Source organism: Cervus elaphus, chromosome 30 (assembly GCF_910594005.1).
Source record: "Cervus elaphus chromosome 30, mCerEla1.1, whole genome shotgun sequence".
Taxonomy (NCBI): domain Eukaryota; kingdom Metazoa; phylum Chordata; class Mammalia; order Artiodactyla; family Cervidae; genus Cervus; species Cervus elaphus.
In genome coordinates, this window is record NC_057844.1 from 48,022,572 (window position 1) to 48,045,131 (window position 22,560).

The following is a 22,560-nucleotide window of genomic DNA, read 5'->3' on the forward strand; positions in this document are numbered from 1 at the left end:
TTAATGATTGCTTTTTTTTAAATGCAGAAAAACTAAATATACTTAAAATTTACTACATGCTACCTGGTAAAATTTTTCTCCAGTTTTATTAAAAAACACATCCTCCCAGAAGTTGAAAGAACAATGCAATGTGGATCTGTGATCTAAACCTGAGAGTGACTCCTAAGACTGAATTTACCTTCCATGCTGTCCTAGGGAGCCTTGAGAAGGCAAAGTCAGTGAGGACTTACGTCTTTGAGAAATTTTTTTCCTGCAGTTCATGTGAAATTAATATTTGGCAAATATAAAAACATATAAAAATGAGCACTGCCTAGAAGCTGTATGGTAGGCACCAGCTCACTTTCCCAATATATCCAACACACAACAAATTTAACGGCATGAGGCAGTTATTACAATGTCTATTTCATGTTTATTTCCTATTTGTTTCCATATTAAGTTTTGGGCTTCCATGGAGGCTCAGACAGTAAAGAATCTGCCTACAATGCAGGAGGCAGGGGTTCAATTCCTGGGTCAGGAAGATCCCCTGGAGAAGAAATGGCAACCCCCTCCACTATTCTTGATAATCACAACTGGAAAAATCATTTGTAACTTAGGAACACCATCCTGTATTTGGTGCTCTGGCCACACTGTATGTGATGTAAGTTTGAAAGAAATGAGGAAAGATGGGGGGATAAAATGAAAAAAACAAACAAACATCTAATTAGATTTGTAACCAATACATTAGAAATACCAGTGAAAAAAGTCAGCTCACCATCTATTGTAACTTCTTTTGTTCCTTTTCTTGTAAACCAAACACTCAGAAATGAAAGAAAAAAAAACGCTTTATGTTTGACCAAAGATGTATGTTCCCCAATAAAAGCAGCTGAAATTCAGTAAAGGGAAAACTAAGTGAGAGGGAACGTGGTTTTGTAAAAAAGAGTACTTGTCTGAGTTCCAGTTAAAGTTCTATTTTATGTAACCAGGTTACTCTCTTCCTTTAATTTCTAATAAAAAATGACTCTAATTATGCCTTTGCACACTTATCTGTTATCACCTGACCTTTACCAGATTCCACCGGTCCTGATGAGACATCACTCTTCTGTGCTTCCAAAGCACTCTGAGGTTTCTGTCTGTTCTCTAACCAGGCACTGAGCCCATTCAAAACACCACTTTTATACAGTTCTTTCATCACCCAGCATGTATCAGCGTCCCTAGTACAAGTCCCATTTGCTCTCTAAAGCCCTCACTAACTTTAAACTTGAATAAATCTATAAAATTACCCCATCTTGGAAACTTAACAAACAGTAAATATACTTATTAACTTAATTATAACATATAAAAATTGGTGTTTCAAGTTTCCAACTGTCCATTCCTTCATTTAAAAAATTGACTGATTGCCATTTTATTAATTTCTCTCACTACCAAACAATTTCACCGATGTATCTGACATTCTTTTTTACAACTAAAGAAGTAGTTCACTGTAGGCAGTTTTTCCCATAGGGTACAGAGCACCGAGTGAGTGTCTGAAGACATTTCTGATCATCACAACTGAGGGGCAAGGGTAATAGGCCAGTTTCTGCAACAAAGACTTAAGTTGAACATGGCTGAGGTTGAGAAATGACGTACTAAGCTACCATTGCTCTTCTTCCATCATTTACCCTCTACTGTCCTATTTTGCATATTTAAGAAAAAATTGGTTCCTTTGTTTTCCTCTCATTTTTCCCTCCTCAACTTTCTCCATATGCATTAATCATGTAAATCAATCTATACAGTTAAAATATTAGTATGTTCATCTCTGTGGGCAAGTGGGTATGGTTTCTGTATTAATATGAATGCCAGTTGGCATGTGTACACTCCTCTGACTTTTACCATACAGTACATGTAAAAATTAAAGGAGGGTGTGTGTGTGTGTGTGTGTGTGTGTGTGTGTGTGTGTGCGTGTGTGCGTGTGTGCGTGCGTGCGCGCGCGCGCACATGCGCTCACTGGGTGTGTAATGTATACAATGAGAATATGCACAAAAATTAACTTGAGGAGTTTATGATCTACATATGTGGATGTGTGTATATGTATATGTGTGTTTATAGGCTTTGATTTTACATGTACTTATTGTTTACCTCTCATACTTGTGCTTAGGTGCATAAATGGAAGAATACAGATATATTTGCTTTTTGTAAAAGTCAAGTGGGGCTGGGGTTGACTCAAAGAGTTTAAGTAATAAGTTCAGTTGATGATTTAAGCTGCATTCATTAAGCATGTGTCTTTCCAGGGCGGCTTCTGGTATCACCCAAAAGATGGCTAGGAAGTCCTGGTAGCTCAGCAATAAAGAATCCAGCTGCCACTGCAAGAGATGCAGGTTTCGATTTCTGGGGCAGGAAGATCCTCTGGAGAAGAAAATGGCAACCCACTCCAGTATTCTTACCTAAGAAATCCCATGGACAGAGGAGCTTGGTAGGGGCCAAGGGGTCATCCATGGGGTCACACAAGAGTCAGAGCTGACTTAGAGACTAAACAACAACAACAAAATGATGGCTACTGCCAGCTCTGTGTAGACTTCAAACTTGAATCACCTGCACCATGTATAAACAGGGGGGGGGGTCGCAAAGAGTCGGACATGACTTAGCGACTGAATGATAACAATACTTACAGACGTGAATATTCATTGTGATATATACATTTAATCCTCACATCCCAATATAGGGAACTATTATTAGTTACAATTTACAGATATAAAATAGACACTCAAAGAGATTAAAAAAAGTGCCAGTGGTACTTCAATGGTAAGTGGCAATGTCAAGACACAGTTTTGCATGGTGTCTGACAACAAACCACAACTGCAATAAAACACTGATCTCCACACCTGAGTCTATACCATATGCCTCCAGGGGATCAGCAAAGACTGAAGTCACTGTAATCACTGCCAAAGGACATTCTCCTTTTACTTCATGCAATTCAAAGATGACTGTGTTTCATAAAGAAGAAGGGAGCAAAAAGGTTAAGTAAAAGCTCTCATGGACTTCACAAACATCTATTATTAATAGAATTATTTTTCCTTCATTAGTTTCCTCATAATGGCTCTAAGAAAACAACAACTGCACATTATTCAATTATGTATTACTGAATAAATAAGTAAAAGAAAAGAATCAGGCACATTAATCACCTTTTTGATTGAAATAATAGAACTTTAATTCCCCTGAGATAAAGTTACTCTGTGTTTTGGCTTTAAATAATGCCTGTGATGAAATCTCAAATTCATTATTAAACAAATAAGCAAACTCATATTTACATAGTTCATTTTCTCCTTACCATCAGTACTTTCAGCTGCAGTAAAATAACCAATGTTCAATTATCTACAGTCTTATAAGGGATCGCTATCTAAGTAATCCCAAATGACAGATAATCCAAAACGCATTTATGTTGGGTTTTAAATTCATTATATGATTCCAGCAGATTTACTGCCATAATTATATTCTCTTTCTCAAGCTCATATTAAAATTCATTTGTATTTCTTGAGCACAAGCCAACTGACAGCAGAAGGGAGGATCCCAGATACACGCGAGATGACAAAAGGAAGTTGATTTGCTATTAGCATTTTCTTCCCGAAGATAATTGACATGAAAACAATCAAGAGTTTTTTGTGAAACTGCATTTCATATTAAATGTCTTATATGATTAAATAAAAAGGATATATTTTAACACCATAGCAGGGGAATAAAGGTCATGGACTATGAACATTAATAGACTTAGGTTCATACCCCAGCTCTGCCCCAGGTATGTGACTACAAGCAAGTTGCTTATCTTCTAAACTTCATTTCCTCACTAACAAATGGTATTTATATTTTTACCTACATTTAAAAGGAGTTCTGAAGATGACATTATTTTTTTTTCATTTATTTGTATTATTTGGAGGCTAATTACTTTATAATATTGTAGTGGTTTTTGCCACACATTGACATGAATCAGCCATGGATTTACATGTGTTCCCCATCCCCATCCCCCCTCCCGCCTCCCTCCCCATCCCATCCCTCTGGGTCATCCCAGTGCACCAGCCCCGAGCACTTGGAAGATGACATTATTGAATGTACACTGCCTGACACAAAGTACTCAACTAAAGTTGTGTTCATATTTTTTGGTTATAGCTATTATTCGATCTATTTTACTCTAGAGCTAAAATCAGAGATAACTATTATATACCTGATAGTCTCTATCAGTTAAGCTTCCATAAAATGTCACTGCCATGATTATTCAATATACTATATTAGCACACTGTAGGGTCAAGTGTTAAAATTTCTTCATAATCTTTCTGCAGAAGACAGTTGGACATATTTAAGATCTAACTATCAAAAACACTTGGAATATACTAGAAATGCACGACTTAAAAAGTTTTAAACTTTTGAGGCCACATACATATGTCAAAACTTTTAGGATTCTAGGAAGGCAAATAGTACATGGCCAAGAGGGTTTGGAGTGGAACTGCCTTCTCACAGTAATATTTCTGCAGTAAAGCAAAGGAGCATTTGCATTGAGTGTTAGAAATGAAAACTATAAATATTCGCACATTGGTTTAGTCCAGGTTTTAATTGTAAATGAGTTTTTCAACTGTTAAGTTTTCATAACTTTTAAATGATATTATGAAACTGGATTAAATGATACCAAAAAATCATTTCTATATTTTTTTCATTAAAGTTGTGCTATGTATCACAGAGTTAAAGGGTAAGATAATTAAGGACTGAAAATATCCTTCTCTTGGTTTGAATAACTTGGTGCTGGATAATTTCTTGCAAATGTAACTCTAAACTGTAATTCAAACTTGAATCATTATTCCTTAATTTTATAAAGAATATGGCAGACATTCTGATTCATAAAAAGTTACATGTAGGTGGCATTATCCATTTCCCCTTTATTTCAATTATGAACTGATTTCTTTCATAGCTATGCTTTACTGGTTAGCTGGATTAAATTACTAGATTTGAGTTTTAATGAGCTGTTACATTTTTTGATACTTTCCCTAGTCAGTAGATGATATAGAACATAAGCAATACCATATGAAAAGGCGCTGGGGTCTGAAGGGAAATCATTGATTTACATTTTATCTTCCGACAAATACACATAAACCATACCATACTACAAACTCCCCAAATGAACAGTAAGGATAACATTTTGATGGATATTTGTAAAAGATCGAAGGAAAGGGTTTATTTATACCACTTACTGACACAGAATATACTTACTATGAGTAAAGGAACACATTACTGGCTATAAGTCTAACCAGAAGGATTTTAAGATAAAAGGAGTTCAGAAATTAGTGTGGAAAGGCAGAACTTACTGAAAATTCTATTCAACAGGAAGATTAATCAACATAAAGTTCACCATTCAACTTGTGCTAAATTTTCTGGAATACCTGACATGAGAAGTTCACAGAGAAATGATGGGATAAAAGTGCAATAAAAGGGTTATATAAAGAAAGACCATAAGAATAAGGATTATGAAGATTTAATGCTGACAACTCTGCATAGGCTGGTAGAGAGCGATAGTTTTCAATTCAATATAAATGGTGGTGGTTTAGTCACTGTCATGTCTGACTCTCTTGCAACCCCATGGACTGTAGCCCTCCAAGTTTCTTTATCCATGGGATTTCCCAGGCTAGAATACTAGAGTGGGTTGCCATTTCCTTCACCATGGGTTCTTCCCAACTCAGGGATCAAACCTTGGGTCTCCTGCATTGCAGGCAGATCCTTTACTGATTGAGCTACCAGGAAAGCACATAATTAAGAATGAACAGCTTTAAAAGCTTCAGTTTCCAAGTATAGTATATGTATAGGGACAATCATCATAGAAAATATATGATGAAAAACACATTATAAAAATAAAATAATTAAAAATAATTATAGGAAAATAGAATCTACAAATAAAAGCAAATGTTGAGGTCAACTTGACAGGTGAATTTTAAACATAACTTTGTGCATCTTATTAGGATAAAAAAGTAATACTGAAGTAGCTCTATAGATCATATTCTCTCAAAAGTGGATTGCATATATTTCTCAGCATTGTTTCATACTATGTATTAAAATGCAAAACTTTTTCATGAGGAGGTTCATGGTGATGAAGTGATGAGACAGAAAATAATCTAAAATAACCAAGGTAATTTATAACAGACAAAATGTGGGAAAAGGGCTAAATTTCATTTCAGCAAAGGCAGAACAGCTTGTGTAAGACTAACTAGACTTCTAGGAACAATAAAAGAACATGCATTACACTTCAAAAAGTGAAATTTTAAGACACTGAGCAGCTAAAGTAACTAAGATTTAAAGGTCTAAGATCCAAGAAAGAAAACAACAAGAGATGCTATCATTCTAACTACTTTACTTCTCTTTTGAGACATAATCACATGTTTAATAGTCCCTTAAATACTACAAAATATTGAAGGAGAGTATTCCACACCTCTTAAAACTAAAAGAAGACAAATACACAATAAAAATGCACTGGCGATTCAGAATTTTTGGAGTTATCAAATACAGACTTTCAAAAAAAAAGTAGTAACATACTTAAGAGATGAAAAGTTTACTCCAAAACTGGAATCTAATGTGCATGCATGTGCGCGCACACACACACACACAAATTATAAATTCTTGAAGAAAGAAGGACAATATTTGACAAGAGAATTACTTTTCAACAAAAATGATGAAAGTCAGAAAACTATGAAAGTTATTTTAAATTGCTGAATGGAAAAAAAAAAAAACAACTGGCAACTCTATTTTTCTATCAAAAATCAAGGCAAAATAAAGGCATTCTCAATAAAAACAGGGAATTTTTAGACAGCAGAACCATACAAAAATAAATACAAAAGAAAATTCCTCAGGCCCACAGAAAACAATCATATAAAAACATGGAAATACTCAAAAAAAGAGCATCGAGAAAAAGAAAAAGGTAAATACATGTAAATCTAATTGAATAATGACCATATATCAATAATAATAGCAATAGTACTTCATTGAGGTTTAAATGTAGCACACATAAGGAGATGGATGAAAATGAAAGTCTCTCAGTCGTGTCCAACTCTTTGTGACCCCATGAACTATACAGTGCATGGAATTCTCCAGGCAAGAATACTGGAGTGGGTAGCTGTTCCCTTCTGCGGATCTTTCCAACCCAGGGATTGAACCCAGGTCTCCCTCATTGCAGTGGGACTCTTTCCCAGCTGAGCCACCAGGGAAGCCCAAGAATACTGGAGTGGGTAGTCTATTCCTTCTGCACGGGATCTTCCCAACCCAGGAACTGAACCCAGTTCTCTTGCACTGCAGGCAGATTCTCTACCAGCTGAGCCCCTGGGGAAGCTCAATGGATGTGGCTATCCATATCCAGGATATACAGAAGGAGATGGACATATAGAGCAAAAATATCCCCAAATATTCACTATGTCTAGATATAAGTACAAGTATTACTCTATGGTGGACATTAGTATGTAAAAAATGCACTCTGAAAAAGCTATTAAAGATAATAAAGGTTCATGAGTACTTGGGAAGTTCTGTTAAAACTGGGGATATATCAAGTGCATTTTTCAAAGTTGATCAACTAAGGTATGTTTGTTAACTGTACTGTTTTTCTTGGTTTTCTATAGACTATACCCCTTTTCTTTCTTCTTCTTTTTTTTTTTGTCTCCTTTACTTGTCACCTTTTGAGAAACGTGTGCTAAGATCTCACACTATTTTTATGGGTCTTTCTACTTCTCATTTTAGTCCCTTATTTCTATGTTTTTAAAGGCTATTTTTCGGGTAGTTACAAATTGAGAACAATTATATGTATTTCTGTTTGAGAAGCTGTTTTTCCAAAATTTGACATAGGGTAAGCTGTAAAGTAGTCTTAATAATTCCAAAAGGTTAAAATTATTTAGCATATTTCCTCTGACCATAGTGGAATAAGGCTAGGTATCAATTACAAAAGATACTTAGAAAATTGTAAAACACTAAGAAATTAAGCAGTATACCTAAAGTCATCCCATTGGTTGAAAAATTACTTACAACAAAAAAATAGAAAATATTTTGAGTCACATAAGAATAAAAATATGGTATGGGTAACCTGTGGGATAAAGACAAGCTGTGATCAGAAGAAAACTTATGTACTTAAAACATAATTATAAAGAAAAAATGGTTTATAATCAATTATCTAAGCATTTACCTAAAGAAGTTAGAAAAAGAAAAGCAAGTTTATCCTAAAGGATAGGAAAAAAATAATGAGTGTGATTAATTAAATAGAAAACAAATGCACAACAGAGAACATAAACAAAATTTATTCTCAAAACTTACCATTGCAATAAACCAATAAATCAATAAACCTGGAGCAAAAATAATAGAGAAGAGGCAGTCATTACCAATATCAGGTTTGAGAAAAACATAAGCCTACAGACATTAAAGACATAGTAAGAGAATGGAGAATGTCAGAACAGATTTATGCTGACAGATTTTAAAATTCTGATAAAATAGAGAAATTGTTTAGTAAGTATAATTCATCAAAACTGATGCAAGAAAAAATGGAAAATCTGAAATGCCCTTTCAGAAACTGATTTAACCGTCTTCTGATTTACAACCTTTCTAGGCCCAGATTTTGCTTCATGAATTCATTATTTCAAACAAATTATGAAATAGTTAAATAATAACCCAAATCATGTGCAAAATCTTCTAGAATTAAAAAAAAAGGAAAATATTTTGAATGTTTTTTTATGAGGATGGCATACCTATGATCAAAAACCTAACAAAATGTGAAAACAGGCACAACTAAGCTCTAGTTTTAGAAGCCAACATAGTCATTATTATTGAGGTAGTGTAAGGCTGTGATGAAACATGAATAGGGCATGTAAATTACTCTTTTTTGATGTAGGTGGTAGTTGCATGTCTGTGTTCACTTACTGAAAATTCAACAAACACCACATATAATTTGTGCCCTTTTCTGTGTGTATGCTATACATTATATTTAAAAGAAGACACATACTTAAAAAAAAGGAGTCAAATCCTTAGAACAGACCTTACTATTGGTTAACATTAATCCATAAAACATTGTATGTGAACTGTCCAAAGAATGAAGTTGTTATTTAAATACTTAAACATTTATTCTGAACCAAAATAACTTTTTTTCTGTTTGCAGCACTTTAAAAATTTCAGCTTTCTTAAGTTCACCCCTCCACTACTCTTTCTTTTCTAAAGTTTACAAACTTCAAAAAAAATTCCCTTTCTCCACAGCTTGCGATCATTTTGCCATCAGCAAGTGGTTCTCTGTTCTTATTCACAACCTAATTAGAGCATCATAAGTTTCATCTCAATGCCTCCTTTTTCATCTTTCAAGAAAAAATAAATGAATAATTGTACAAGTCATAGATTTACCAGAGGCCCTAACAATACAGTCTAATAATATTGTACTTACATAAGTTAGACAACTTACACATTATATCAGTTTTACAAAAACATTGTGAAGAACATGTCAACACAAATTTGGTTCCATTCTATAGCCCTCACTTTTCAAATGTTCCCCATTTTGAATCCACAGCTTGCTTTTTATTCTGGTACAGAGGAAAGATATTTTCAAATGCACTCAGAGGTAACTAACTGCTAAGAGTGTGTATGTGTATGGGCGTGTGTGTGTGTGTAGATTAGTGGTCTTAAACACATTCTTAAAGTGATCCTTTGTTCTCAGGCCTATATGATCATTCAGCTTCATGAAATGCATAATGCCAGAACATTTGCCTTCAGAGCTCTGAGGATTTATGTAGAAAAAAACAGAAGGTTAAAGTAGAAATTAGTGTAAAGGGATGATCACTGACAATAATCCAAAATTAGCTATTAATACAATGAGGACTTCCCTCTAAATACTGCCATCTCTTTTATCCTTCAAATGTACTTTTTCCCCCTATGCCAGCCAGTCTGTCTTCTCCAGATTTTTCACTCCCTTGTTGATAATCTTTTTTTACCCTCTCTGGTATCACCTTCATCCTAAAGATAGACTCTTTAGGGAACTAGGGAAAAACCATATTCAGCATTTTATGCACTATATAAACAAATATAAAACAGAATACTGTACTAGAAGTGTTTAGTTTTTGCTTATCATCAATTACTACTGTTTCCTTACATCTCCCTGAAACACAGGGGCTAGAGCAATAAGCTTTCTTAAAGAACAAGGTTCTAGATTCTGCCAGGAAGGTACCCTTATGCAAGCAGTGGAAGCTGGATGTGAGCTGAAGCTGTGGCTGCTAGCAATGTTCAACACTGAAGGGTTGAATTATTTGTCTGAAAACCGTTTGTGTCTTAGGAGTAACGGCAAGAGTGGTGGCTTACCTATCTCTACTTTTCAGCTATGAATGGTGTGTCCTGAAAACAATGGTAGAGAGGCAAACCCACCTTCAGCCACTCCCTCTCTCCAGTGAATTACATAAACATCTAATTCTCTAGGTTAAACTGCTAGCTGCTCAAAATTCCACTCAATTCCAAGAGCATTACTGTGTTAAAATCTAACTGATTTATAACTATTATTTATAACAGCTAGGTGGTTGGAAAAAAAGATATGCATATGGATAAGGGGGGTTAAAATGCAGTTACCCAGCATCAAACATGAATTTTAGATTCTTTAATACAGCACAAATGATAACCTTTGATAATCTTTGACAGTCCCACAGCCACCTCTCATATCCCTCCACTCTTCTGTCTCAAATTGCACGTAGTTTTCTTACACTGTCAAAAATTCTGGGACCCTTCACACATTCAGTTACCTCTGAAGAGAAGTACACAATTCTCTCCCAAACACTTTTTCTCTATCCTCTACTTTTTCTAACTTCTAGATACCTCTAAAATGAAATTCAGGTGTGTCCCCTCATCCAGGAAGTTTCTCTGACACTCAGTCTAGTCCAATTAGCAGCTTTTTTTTCCTGTCCATCCATTTTTTCCACTTACTTTGCTGTACTAAAATTACCTGCCCATGTATGTCGCAGAAGGCAATGGCAACCCACTCCAGTACTCTTGCCTGGAAAATCCGGAGGAGCCTGGTGGGCTGCAGTGCATGGGGTCGCTAAGAGTCGGACACGACTGAGTGACTTCACTTTCACTTTTCATTTTCATGCATTGGAGAAGGAGATGGCAACCCACTCCAGTGTTCTTGCCTGGAGAATCCCAGGGATGGGGAAGCCTGGTGGGCTGCCGTCTATGGGGTCACAGAGAGTCGGACACGACTGACGCGACTTAGCAGCAGCAGCAGCAGCCCATGTAAGTGTCCTTCTTAGAATATTGTGAGATCCTTTCAGTGTAGGACTACATTCAAAAAATATTTGTCAAATGAATAAAAGAGAGAACAATTCTATATTTTTCATTGCTCTAACAGTGTGAAGAGGCTAACTGTATCAGTTTAACGAAATCCCTCATTCGGTAGAGTCGAAGTTTACATTTTTTACAGGGTTCAGTTTTTAAAGGGAATGAAAAAATCGATGGAATGGATTACATTAGGGCTTGAGTCAAAGCAAGATTTCCCAGAGAAACTTCTGATTCTCGTGGTAAACTATTTCTCTAATGTAGAAGACTATATACTTAGGTCCTGCTCCCTATAAAAAAGGAAGTAATTGAACCTATTTGCAGGACAGCAGTGGAGGGCTTCCCCGCTGGCTCAGCTGGTAAAGAATCCACCTGCAATGCAGGATACCCTAGTTCGATTCCCAGGTCAGGAAGACTGGCTGGAGAAAGGATAGGGTACTCACGCCAGTATTCCTGGGCTTCCCTGGTGGCTCAGTTGGTAAAGAATCCGCCTGCAAAGTGGGAAACCTGGGTTCGATCCCTGGGTTGGGAAGATCCCCTGGAGACGGGAACAGCTACCCACTCCAGTATTCTGGCCTGGAGAATTCCTTGGACTATACAGTCCATGGGGTCCCAGAGAGTTGAACACTACTTTCACTTTCACTTCACTTTCACAGTGGAGACTCAGAGAACAGACTTATGAACATGGGGTAGGGGGAGGAGAGGGTGAGATGGATGAATGGAGAAAATAGCATGGAAACATATATACTACCGTATGTAAAACAGACATCCAGTGGGAACTTGCTCTATGACTCAGGGAACTTAAACAGGGACTCTGTGACAACCTAGAGGGGTGGGATGGGGTGGGAAGTTCAAGAGGGAGGGGGCATATGTATTCCTGTGGCTGATTCATGTTGACGTATGGCAGAAACCAACACAATATTGCAAAGCAATTACCCTTCAATTAAAACTAAATTTTTTAAAAAGAGAACTAATTATAACACATCCTATTATTGCTGTTACTCTTTAGTCACTAAGTCATGTCCAACTCTTTTGTGACCCCGCGGAAGCTCCTCTGTCCATAGGATTTCTTAGGCAAGAATACTGGAGTGGATTGCCATTTCCTTCTCCAGGGGATCTTCACGACCCAAGGATTGAACCTGCGTCTCCTGCATTAGCAGGGCGATTCTTTACCATAGAGCCAGCCACCTGGGAAGCCCAAGGCCCTATCTGTGGTAAATAATGACTTTTTTTGGTCTGGATTTCATGTCTGGTCATTCACACTGCAAGTACATTTCAAAACTTAATCTACACATCTTATGTCAGCACCACAGTCCTTAAGCCTGTATAAACTAATTTAGTGGCCAAAATTTCTCATCTAGGTCTTCAAATCCCTTTCAATATAATGACATATATAAATATGAAAGGGCTCTCCAGGTGGAGCTGGTGTGGTAAAGAACCTATTTGCCAATGCGGGAGTCTAAGAGATGCTGGTTCAATCCCGGGGTCAGAAAGACCCACTGAAGGAAGGCGTGACAAACCACTCCAGTATTCTTGCCTGGAGAATCCCATGAATAGAGAATCCTGGCAGGCTAGAGTTCATAGAGTCACAAAGAGTGGACGTGACTAAAGCAGCTTAGCACGTGCACATATACACATAAAGACAAAAACAGGAATGAAAAACTATGAGATTTGTTCAGCATTTTGAACTCAAGTGTTTGCAGATGGTTTATGGATGACCAATACTCCTCCATGCCTTACCTGAGGACAGGAGTAAGGCAGACAGGTAGGTATGCTAGAACTGGGAAGGGAGAAACGATGAGATTGGACTCTGCCAGAAACATGGACCATTGTCCAAAACAATGGGGGTCACACTTCCCTGATTAGAAGAAAGGGGATTAACTTTAGGAGAACCAAAGAAGATGCGGCCATTGTTGGATCTTGCAGAACTCTTGATTAGCACAGTATTTGGTTCTTGTGGCCAGAATCCCTTTTTGTAAAGAACCTGCCTGCCTGCCTGCCAAAGTGGATCCCTGAGCCACTGATCAATCACGGTTCTACCTGGTCTTATAAAGTTTTGATATCTCATTTGACTAAGACATCCCCATAAGTGTGTATGGAAGAAGTCAATGGAATAAGGAAAAGAGAAAAGTATTATTGTCTGATAAATTTTGAAATAATCAGGAAAACAGAGTCAAGCTTTTAGGGGTAGAGGGCTCAAAGCTCAGCTTAAAAATAATAATCCCAGCCAGAAGAAACAAATGAACCTGCATGACAACAGAGATTTTTACTTCCTTCACTGCTGCATCCCCAATACTGAAACATTTGCTGAATAAATGAGTGGAATGAGGCTGGTGCTATTATGCACTTTTCTTTATCACACTGACTCATTTCCCCCTTGGTTATCTGCTTCGGTCACTGAATTGGCCACTGCACCTATTACATTTTCACAGTTTTAGGCCTAAAGCAAGACTTTCTTCACATCAAGTTTGTGTGTTTGTGCACATGGGTAATAACAAATATAAGCTGAGTGGCATTAAAATCAAAGGTGAAAACTAATCACTTAATTTTACCATGGAACATTATAATGAATTCAGCAACTGATCTAAATGAGTGATTTTATTAGTCTTAGCCATTTGATAATAGCCTGCTAAAACAACCTAATCAATGATCAATTTGACCTGCTTTGCTCTCATCTCTGCTTTCCTATTAAGTAAGAACTTCAATAAATAGAGAAATCACTGTAGTAGATTTAACCTCTAAAAATAAATAAGAGGGAGGATAAGCCTAAACATGAAATGAGTCAAGAGAATCATTTGTAAGACACTAAGAGAGGCTTCGTAAGAGAGCTTTATTGAAAAGTGGCCTGAAATTTCTCTCATTTTATCATTAGCCTAATTTTAAATAGATGGCAATGCTCAAAATGCCGTTGGCCAAATTTTCTTTTGCTTTACTTTGGTATGACTGTTGTGTTTTTACTTTTACAAACGGTATGCATCTTAGATATAACACAGCTTAAAATCAATTTATATAGTACACCCTGAACAAAATTAAATCTTATAATCAAAGCACTGGGAAATGAGCTATTAAATCCCTATTTTATTATTATTTTCCTAAGTCCAAATTTGCTTCTGTGGATTTTTCTGAAAACTATATGAACTTTCTTGTTCAGTCTAAAAACTTAAAAGTGAACTATTTCATTTTAAAAAATTATAATACATGCGAATTGTGTTTTATTTCTGCTCCAAGTAAAAGTATGTGAAATGAAAAGACTTAATAAACTATTCTCAGAAGAAAGAAAATGTAGGGTTATGAAATGACAGTTACATGTATTAATATGTTTCAAAGTACTTGAAGTAATTCACAGTGATGTTTTCAAAAGCTCTACTGTAGCACTTAAATTAAGAAGGCATTCATAATTTATGATGAAAATAGTAAACATATGGCACCACTCAAAAGAAGGCACTGAAGCAAATAATTCATTACAAATGTAAATGAATACAAGTGAACTTGGTTAGAGAAAGCAAGTCAGGGAACCAAAGGCTACTATGGCAGTAGGAAAGACAAGGTTGAGGACTGTTCGCAAGGGAAAATTCTGATGAGGTCAAGTACGGCCTCCGGAGCTGCGGACTACTTATTAAGGAAGTAGCAGTTCTGAATTTTTATTACTGAGCTTTGCTCACACTGCGATGATTTCAGATGAGGTATTTATGAATTCACTGAATATCTTCTGACCTTGGGACTTTTATGGACACTAGATATATCGCTTTTTATAGGGAAAACAGGCAGTTCTCTGCAGGTAAATCATTCAGATTATTGAAAGACAAAAGAGGGGAAACATCCCTTGTGAAACATTTCATGCCTGTTCAATAAGTTTAAGCAATTATGCACTACAGTAAATTAGAATAGATTATAAATCAATTAGTCAATCTTACCAGAAGCCATAATGTCAGGTAAAATAAATGACATGATGCCCTTTTTACAATGAAATTCAATAGTGACAAATTCAGTTATTTAGGAAAATGTAACTGCAGCAATGTCAGTCTACTCTGAATTATAATATACCCAATAATGAACTTGCATTTTCTTTAGCACAGGGTGCTGACTTTAAACCAAAGTTAAGCAACTACTTGTACAGGCTTGGGAAGCTGACATGGACCTCCTATTAACACCACCCACCAAGTTGGCAATGGTCTCTCTCAAGGGAAACCATTACCAGTTCAGGTCATCAGAACTAAGTAACATGGGATAGACAGACAACTGACTGTCATAACTCAACAAGTATTTACTTTATTATCAAGTGATAATAAAGCTTGATTTTCAGTGTAAGCTCTCTTTTAAGGAAGAACTTAAACATTCTTCTTTGTATTAGATGTTATCTAAAGAGAAATTTTAAGAACCATAGCTCTTTGCCCTTGAAAGTGAAAGTCGCTCAGTCGTGTCCGACTTTTTGCGACCCCATGGATTATACAGTCTATGGAATTCTCCAGGTCAGAACACTGGAGTGGGTAGCCTATCCCTTCTCCAGGGGATTTTCCTGACCCCGGAATCGAACCGGGGTCTCCTGATTGCAGGCGGCTTCTTTACCAACTGAGCTATCAGGGAAGCCCATTTTTTACGGCACTTTGTCCTTATCACAGTGCAAGTATCTAGTCACTGCTAAAAATCAGATTTTAACTAGAAATTTCAATGATCATGTAGAAAATAAAAACATGACTAAGAACAACTTGCTTACTATACTGTTTCAATAACACTGGACATCTGTTTCAACACTGGTCCTCTTAATTTTTTGTATATATTGTGCAAATGAATAATTATTTGGAGAGAACATAGTAATTATTGCAAAGTTACAAAGACCACTCAATATTAAAAAAGAATTGAACTAGTAATTGTTATAATATTTTAAATATTAAAATAATGCAATTAATATATGTAGGCATAATAAATATTAACATATTTATATGAAATATAAGAAAATGAATATCCAAGATTAGATTTTGTCTAATATGCACCTTTATAAAGTTTTAAGGTAATAAATATGAGTTTTACAGTATCCTACAAATTTTTATATATAGTATTTTCATTATAATACAATTCTACTTTTAAAATGTTTGTCTAATTCATGAGTTATTTGTAAAGATGCTAAATTTCAATGTTTTCTACGTTATTGACTCCTAATTAAATGTAGTGGTCAGAAAATAAAATTAAATGCTGTGTGATAGGAATTTTCAGAAATTTGGTGAGGCTTGCTTTTATGGCATATTTTTTATACATTCTTACAATTTTGAAAACTTTGAAATAATGCTTATTTTCTCTATTACTAATGAAAGGATCTATATATTCTATTCAACTTATACCTTATGTTTAGGAATTCATCATTATCTTTACTACTTTTTTCTGATTGGAATGAAAATAATTGACAAAGGTATAAAATTTATCTTCCCTTAAAATCTCCCTGTGTATAAGAATTTTCCATTTTTATGTTTAAATCAATTTTGATTTATATATTTTCACGCTACTTTAGTTGCTCACAGGTTTGTAACTGCTGTATCACGCTGATAACATGGAACATATGTAGTAAAACTCTATCACTACCTAATTATATTTTCGGTACTAAAAGTCTGAATGACCTAAAATAAAATGGATATATTTCCTCAGTAAACTTATCATTCCTTTACTTTTAATCTTTATGTGTTTTTTTATTTAGGGATTTCTCTTATAAACTGTATATAATTACACTTCTAAAATCAAGTGGCACTACTGGTTAAAAAAAAAAAAAAAAAAAAAACCTGCCTCCCAGTGCAAGAGACACAAGAGGCACGGGTTCGATCCCTGGTTCAGGAAGATCCCCTGGAGGAGGGCAAGGTAACCTACTCCCAGTATTCCTGCTTGGAGAATTCCCATGAACAGAGGAGCCTGGTGGGCTACAGTTCACAGGGTCACAAAGAGTCGGACACAATTGAAACAACTTAGCAAACACTACAATCTCTATCTTTTGGCTTTGGTGTTTTGTCCATTTTATTAGTTTTCTATTGCTGAATAATAAATTAATGCAAATTTTGTGGCTCAGAGCAACACAAATTTATTATCTCATGGCTTTTGTGGATCAGGAATCTAGTATATTTTAGCTGGGTGCTATGCACAGAGTCTCACAGGCTAAAATCAAGGTTTCAGCTGACCCAGAGTCCTCTTCTGGACAGTGTATTACCATGCACCCATGGGTGGGGCAGACCAGAAACCTTGGAGGCCACCCAGAACTCACTTTATCACATTCATTTATATTTATTATGATTAGTGACATCTGGCATTATTTTTATCATCTCACTTTTGGCTTTACATCTGCTCTGCCTTTATTATCTATTTGTTACCATTTCTGACATTAAATGCTTCCGAAGTGGCACCAGTGGTAAAGAACCCTGCCAATGCAGGAGATACAAGAGACTCAGGTTCAATCCTTGGGTCGGGAAGACCCCCTGGAGGAGGGCATGGCAACCCATGTCAATATTCTTGCCTGGAGAATCCCATGAACAGAAAGAAGAGCCTGGCGGACTAAGGTCTAAAGGGTTGAAAAGAGTCAGACACTACTGAAACAACTTAGCACACACGCACTGATGTTAAAAAACACATAGAAAAAGAAAGATGCCTATACTTTGCTTTTTTTCCTGTTTTACACATTTTCCTCCATTCTTCTAGCTTTGGAAATTATATATCGTATCTCTCTTTTAGGAGTTACTCTTGAATTTTTACCAAGCATAATTAACAATGTCATAGACATGTAAGGACCTCAGAGAAACCAATTTCCAATCCAAATTTAAATATTATAATTCAAATTTTCAGTTCTGTCATAATATAAAAATCCTACAAATTAAATGTTAGTAGTAGTATCCCAAGAAGAAACGTGTAAATTTATGTAATGTTTACCAACTTTGGTTATCATTCCTATTTTACATTTAAGACCAAATTCTGGGGATCATTCTCTTTCCTCCTTAAGTATTACTATGTCAGAATCCTCTAGTTGAATACTTTAGGATGTCCTTTACTTTAGGTTCTTGAGGTTCACTCAAAAACACCCTAATTTTTGCTCGTATTTTTAGAAGATATTTCACAGACTCAGAGTGAGCGATCACACAGCTTTATCTTGACATGTATAAATAACATTTTGAAAATATTATCCCAGAGTCTTCTAGCCGCCATTGTTGGCACTGTGAAGTTTGATGTCTCTATTGCTATTTTCTTTGTGATATCTTTTTTCTTGCTATTTTTATGAATTACTTCATCTTTTTTTTTTTCAGTTTTGACAGTTTATCCATTGAGTTGGTTATACTTTTTATTTATTTGTTTATTTATTTATTTTTGGCTGTTCTGGGTCTTTGTTGCTTCACAGGCTTTTCTCTAGTTGGGGGGAGTGGGGCCTACTCCCTAGTTGCACATGGGCTTCTCATTGCAGTGGCTTTTCTTGCTGCATAGCATGGGCTCTAGGGCCCCAGGGCTTCAATAGTTGCGACTCCTGGGCTCTAGAGCACAGGCTCAATAGTTCTGACATAAACATATAATTATGATTCATTTACACTGTTGTATGGCAGAAACCAGCACAGTGTAAAGCAATTATCCTCCAATTAAACAAAAAATAAAATTAAAAAATGGTTGTGGCACCCAGATTTAGTTGCTCTGTGCCATTTGGGATCTTCCTGGATCAAGGACCAAACCCAAGTCTCCTGCACTGGCAGGCAGATTCTTTCCTGCTGAGCCACCAGGGAAGCCCCATACATTTTATTTTTAACAATTTTAGTTGCTTCTTGATTTCAGTCAGCTGTAGTCTCAAGCTGACATTGTTCGCAGGGTAATTCCAATGTATGACCTCACGATATGCATGTGTGTGTGTATTGTCATTGATTTGACTGGGAAGGAAACAACTAGGAATGATGGAAAGATCTGAAAAATCTCCTCTATTTGTTCTCATCTCTGTTTTACAGTAGGATGACTTTTCAGAGTAGTTATTCCTCCATATTGCTGAAAATATTGTCTATAGACAACAACACATCAAATCATTTTCATTAATCATGATTTTTTAAAATTCCTTTCTTCATTGCTCTTAGAGATTAGTTTTATTACAGCCACTTGTTCCATCACAATTAATACAATTTCCTATAATGCTAAGTTATGTCCCATATTGTGAATAAAGTACATGCCAAATATAAAAATCAGCACACTAAGTCTCACCTGAGAGAATTAGAAAGGCCATCAAAGTAACACACACAATTAAAATGATCAGAGTACATTTCTTTAGGCATGATTATGTAGTATAGGCAATAAAGTTGGGAAAAAATGACTACTTCATACTCAGCGATATGCTGCTGACATATTCTCTCCCAAACATTTTCCTATCACAGTTCACCATTTGATATGTGGATAGAGGCAAAGATTAAAGAAAGAAAAAAGTTTGGGAATTCCCTGGTGGTTCAGTGGCTAGGACTCTGCCCTCTTATTGCTGAGGGCCCTGGGTTCAATCCTTGGTTGGGTAACTTGAGATTTCACAAGTCACATGGCTAAAAGAAAAGAAAAAGGTTGCTAAGCTGCTAACCAGGAATAACTACAAATAGTCCTGTGTTTATTCACTTCTCCCTGAAAGTACTCTCACATCTTATCCTGTGTCCCAGAAAATGTCGGGTGCCCTAGGATAGAACATATAGCAGCTTAGTTGATATAAAGTAATTATTCGATATATATCCTTTCCTGTTCTGGGTATTTTTTCCCCAAACAGATGTGTATCTAGTTAACAAATCCTTGCTATATATCATTAGTTGCTACTTTTCCTAGTATTTTAGCTGTCATAAAGAACTTCTCAATAATACAATAACAACTCTACTGGCATTTTCTCTTGACCTTCAAATTTGAAAACGTGCTAATGGATCTCTCCCATGAATCTTAAGACTCCTCAGGAGTTTTAAGAGTAACACTGACTTTATACCTGGTTTTGGAAAAGCATAAACTCAGAGTAAATTTAATTAAATTATGTACTTCACAACCTCTATTCACAATAGAAAATTACATTCTATGTATGAATAATGACATAAAATTATACAGAGGCTAATAAAAAAGGGAAAGCTCTTTTTACATTTTCCTATAGAGGCCAAAGAGGCATAAAATTTAACCTTCAAAACTTGATGTCTCTCACATAAAAACAGACTTTCTCATTTCCACATGCTTTGGGAGAGGTTCTAAGAAGGTAAAATTAAAAGAGGAATGAACAATAAAAAGGTCACAGAGGTACAAAACTTTTATTAATTATTTAAAAATATTTCTGGCCTGGAATATCCAGCATTTGCTCTGTTACATTCTTCTCATAATTCCTCAGCCAAGGTCTTCAACTATTTTGCAGACTTACTTTCACAGGGACACTGGATTGAAGTTGAGATTTTCTATCATGAAAAGAAAAGACAAGAAGCCAGAGAGGTTCCAGAGAGTGAAAGACATCTCTACTGAGATGGGGTGTTCATAGAAGGCTTGTCTGATAGAGTGAGACTGAATCGGAACCTGGATAAACAAGGGAGACACTGTTGAGAAGAGGGCTCCAGAGGATCAATGAGTGCCATGAGCAGGCAGGGTGCTGGGAACCTTGAGATATTTTAATGGAGGCCAGTGGAGGTAGAGCAAAAAACATGAGGGGAAGTGAGTTCAGACAGGGGAGTAAGGCGTCAGGTCACGTAGGATGTTTTAGGAGATGGATAGGAGCCCTTTTTTCTTTTTTGATTTTCATTGAAGTATAGTTGCTTTACAATGCTGTCTTAGTTTCTACCCTTTGGAAAAGTGTATCAGCTCTGTGTATACACATATCCCTTCTTTTTTGGATTTCCTTCCCTTTCAGGCCACCACAGAGCACCAAGTAGAGTTCCCCCATGCAACATGGTAGGTTCTTATTAGTTATCTATTTTATACATAGTATCAACGGTGTGTATGTATGAAACCGTACCTCCCAATTCATGCCATGCCCCCCTTTCCCCTTGCTATCCATATGCTTGTTCTTACACCTGTGTCTCTATTTCTACTTTGTACATAAGACAGTCAATACCATTTTTTTCCAGATTCCACATATATGCATTAATAGACGATATGTGTTTTTCTCTTTCTGACTTAATTCACTTTATATGATAAAGTCTAGGTTTTATTTTTTGAGAGGAAGAGTTTTAACCAGAGTTGTGAGAAGGTCTGATTGACACTTAAAAGAATCATTTTAGCTGTGACAGGGATAACAGACTCTGTAGAAGAGCAAGAACTTTCGATAGGCTGCAAGAAAAACCCGAAAAACTAAGAAGATAAATTAAGATACTTTAAAACAGAGGATAGATTTACATCCTCCAGGTTTTCTGATTTTCTGGACTACCTGATGTTCAGTGAGTGTCACACTGCCTTTCACATCTCTTTATTTCTGCTGATGCTGTTTCTCATGCTCAAAATATCATTTCTTTTTTTTTTTTTCCCCACTGCTTGGCAAAATTATACTTAGCTCTCAAGGACAAGCTCCAATGTTATTGCTCCATAAAGCCTGCATCTATGACCTCTAGATATTCAATGTTTTTTCTGCTACTGTGATATTTTCAATGTAACACAAACTTGAGAAACAAAAAAGGAAACAGAACAAAAGATATGAGGGTAATGAGACACATTGTAAGCAACTATTATCTATACCTATGATAAATACATGTTAGAATCTCCAGAAGAGAAAGCAAATAGCAAATACTAAAATACATAATAAAACTACCAAACTTAAAACACAGGGGAAAAAAAATTTAAGGAGGAAATACAGAAAGGTTTTTCTTAATTTGATCTATACTATACCAGTCAGATCAATCCTATGAAGATATTACCAAAGGCAACAAGAAAATTACTCAGAGCAGTAGAGTTTTGGTGCTAACACAGCCTCTACATCAGGAGCCTTAGGGCCAAATTCAACAAGACAATTTTTATAAATTATAATCAGGGAACATGGCCATGTCCACTAATTTATGTATTTTCTATGGAGTCACTGCAACAGAGCATATGGTCTATAAGACTTACAGAGTCTAAAATATTTACTATTTGGCCCTTTACAGAAAGAATTAGCTGAGCTCTATTCTATCACATGTCACCAGAAGCTCCTCTATTCTTGGAGGACTACTCAAATCCTGTTCCTTTGGTTCTCCAGTGACTGTCAATGCCAATTCTTCTGCCTGGAGCAGGGTTCTCTACCCCTGCCTGGCTAAGTTCATTTCTCCTTTTAGCCATCTAACAAAAGGCTCCTCCTCACTGTCCAAAGTGCAAGGAATCTGGTCAGATCCCCAT

The 22,560-nt window shown here is 36.1% G+C and overlaps 1 protein-coding gene across 6 annotated transcripts in view; it reads right to left on the reverse strand.

Moving 5' to 3' along the window:
- Nucleotides 1–22,560, reverse strand: part of KLF12 (Kruppel like factor 12) — a 511,104-nt gene that overhangs the window by 174,838 nt on the left and 313,706 nt on the right. The window contains exon 4 of one of the 6 annotated variants that reach the window (XM_043891649.1): nt 8,281–8,309. The exons of the other annotated variants lie outside the window; for them this stretch is intronic. Within the exon in view, the coding sequence (XP_043747584.1) occupies nt 8,281–8,283 (3 nt within the window). The 5' untranslated portion in view covers nt 8,284–8,309. The remainder of the gene's footprint in view (nt 1–8,280; nt 8,310–22,560) is intronic. 6 annotated transcript variants of the gene reach the window in all.